Source organism: Alligator sinensis, unplaced genomic scaffold, assembly GCF_000455745.1.
Source record: "Alligator sinensis unplaced genomic scaffold, ASM45574v1 scaffold541_1, whole genome shotgun sequence".
NCBI lineage: Eukaryota > Metazoa > Chordata > Crocodylia > Alligatoridae > Alligator > Alligator sinensis.
The window spans coordinates 837,493-839,218 of record NW_005842602.1 but is presented as its reverse complement, the minus strand read 5'-3'; the positions used below and the strand labels follow the sequence as shown (position 1 = coordinate 839,218).

At 52.6% G+C, this 1,726-nt stretch overlaps 1 protein-coding gene across 1 annotated transcript in view; it reads right to left on the bottom strand.

Moving 5' to 3' along the window:
* MARVELD2 (MARVEL domain containing 2) overlaps positions 1-1,726 on the bottom strand; it is a gene marked incomplete at its 5' end in the record, with an annotated part of 15,840 nt that extends 14,114 nt beyond the window's left edge. Inside the window, one exon of the mRNA XM_006033011.3 lies at positions 749-1,726. Within this exon, the coding sequence (XP_006033073.3) occupies positions 749-1,726 (978 nt within the window). The remainder of the gene's footprint in view (positions 1-748) is intronic.

Below are 1,726 nucleotides of genomic sequence, written 5' to 3'. Positions count from 1 at the left end.
GCATTCCTGGCCATGTGCATGCGTGTGGCTGCATGCATGCAGTGTCTGGGGGCCCTGACTAGAAGGCATATTATATTTATCAGTGACAGTATCAGCTACACAAGCCACGAAAACCTGATAGCCGACAATGGTAATTTTCCTTTTATCAGTGCCAATCCAATATGACACCGATATATCGGTGCACCTCTAGTTGATATACTAAAAGCAAAAAAGCTAAAACACAAACACGTCAATTGCAGTAGTTTAGTGTTACCCACACTACACAAAACTCAGTCTTTCATAGACAGCTTTTACTAGCTACACTGAGTCCCATCTTCAAAGACTATGTTGTTCTAATGCCTCCTACTAAAGTGTTAAACTTCATCAGTTTCTATTCCTCTTCCCTCCCTTTTGTTCAGGAAAACAGTAGGTATCAGGAAGCAGTTCTCCTGTTGACGGAAGAGAAGTATTTATAACTACTGCAAGAACAGCCTGATCCAAACTCCATTGAAATCACTACAGAAACTAGCAGAGATTTCAATGGTGTGTCAGTGGGTTGGGTTTCCAAGCCTTTCAACAATTTCAGCTATTGAAAGTTGTCAATATTCCAGTTCTGCAGTTAAGAAAAATAAAGCCAAGACGACTTGTTCAGAGCGACAAAGCCAGCCGAGGGCAGCGTCAGAGCTTCCTCCTGCATTCCCCTGCAATGATCACATTAGCTCTACAAAAGGCAAATGATTTAACCTTGGTCTGATAAGCTGTGACTCACCTCTTGTTCCATCAGTTCTCTGTGCCTCCTTGCTCCTTCATGTCTCCACAGCTTTAGGCAAACTATGGCGCTAATAAGGTAGACAATCATGGTGACAAACAGAAAGATCATTGCTGCTGTCTGTCCCCCTTCTATGCGGCAAAAGGATGCGTTAAGTGGCGTGTTAAATAGCGGGTAGTAGCAGAGTCCACCCCGGTTAGCGTCGTTTACATACACGATGGCAGCAGCCATGTACAAAATGAACAAGGCGATGTTGATTCCGAATTCAGTCAAAGGCCACCAGCTGGAGTCCAGAAGAATGGTCCGATAGTACATTGACATGCCCAGGACCAGCAGCACGACCGTCACGATCCAAACCAACCCCGCCACCACCAGCACAAAAGGGGTTTTCGGTCCACTATAATAATAGCCTCCGTACATGCTGCTGGCCCCAAAGCTGTAGGGCTGTGAGTACCCGAACATGTTGTACCACTCGTTGTCCTTGTGCACATAGGCGGTGATGCAGGCGAACACGGCGGCACCCAGGAGCAGTTGGACCACGCCGAGGATGCGCAGCAGCCCTGCCCACGACTTCATGTAGTCGTAGCGCCGGTGGTAGGCTTCCACCTCCTCGCTGTAGGCCCGCGCCGCCCCACTGGGCTCTGGCGGAAGAATGGCCTCAGTTTCGAGGCGCCAAGGGCAGCTTCCCCCCGACATGCCAGATGGGTCCGGATAGGAGCTGGCACCTGACTCCGGGCCTGGTGGCAAGGAGGGCGGCGGGGAGCAGCGGGTGCCCACAGGCTGGGGCTGGTCCTGGCCCTGGCCCCACTTGGGGACATGGCGCCGCCCGCTGAAGAACTTCTTCCACGAGTCGGGCACGAAGCGCCGCACCGGCTTGATGTGGGGCGGCGGCGCCGGCGCCTCCTCCTCGCTGTCGCTGGGGTAGAAATCGGGCCCGAAGGGCGGCAGCCGCGGCAAGGGGGGGGGGGCCACGTGCCG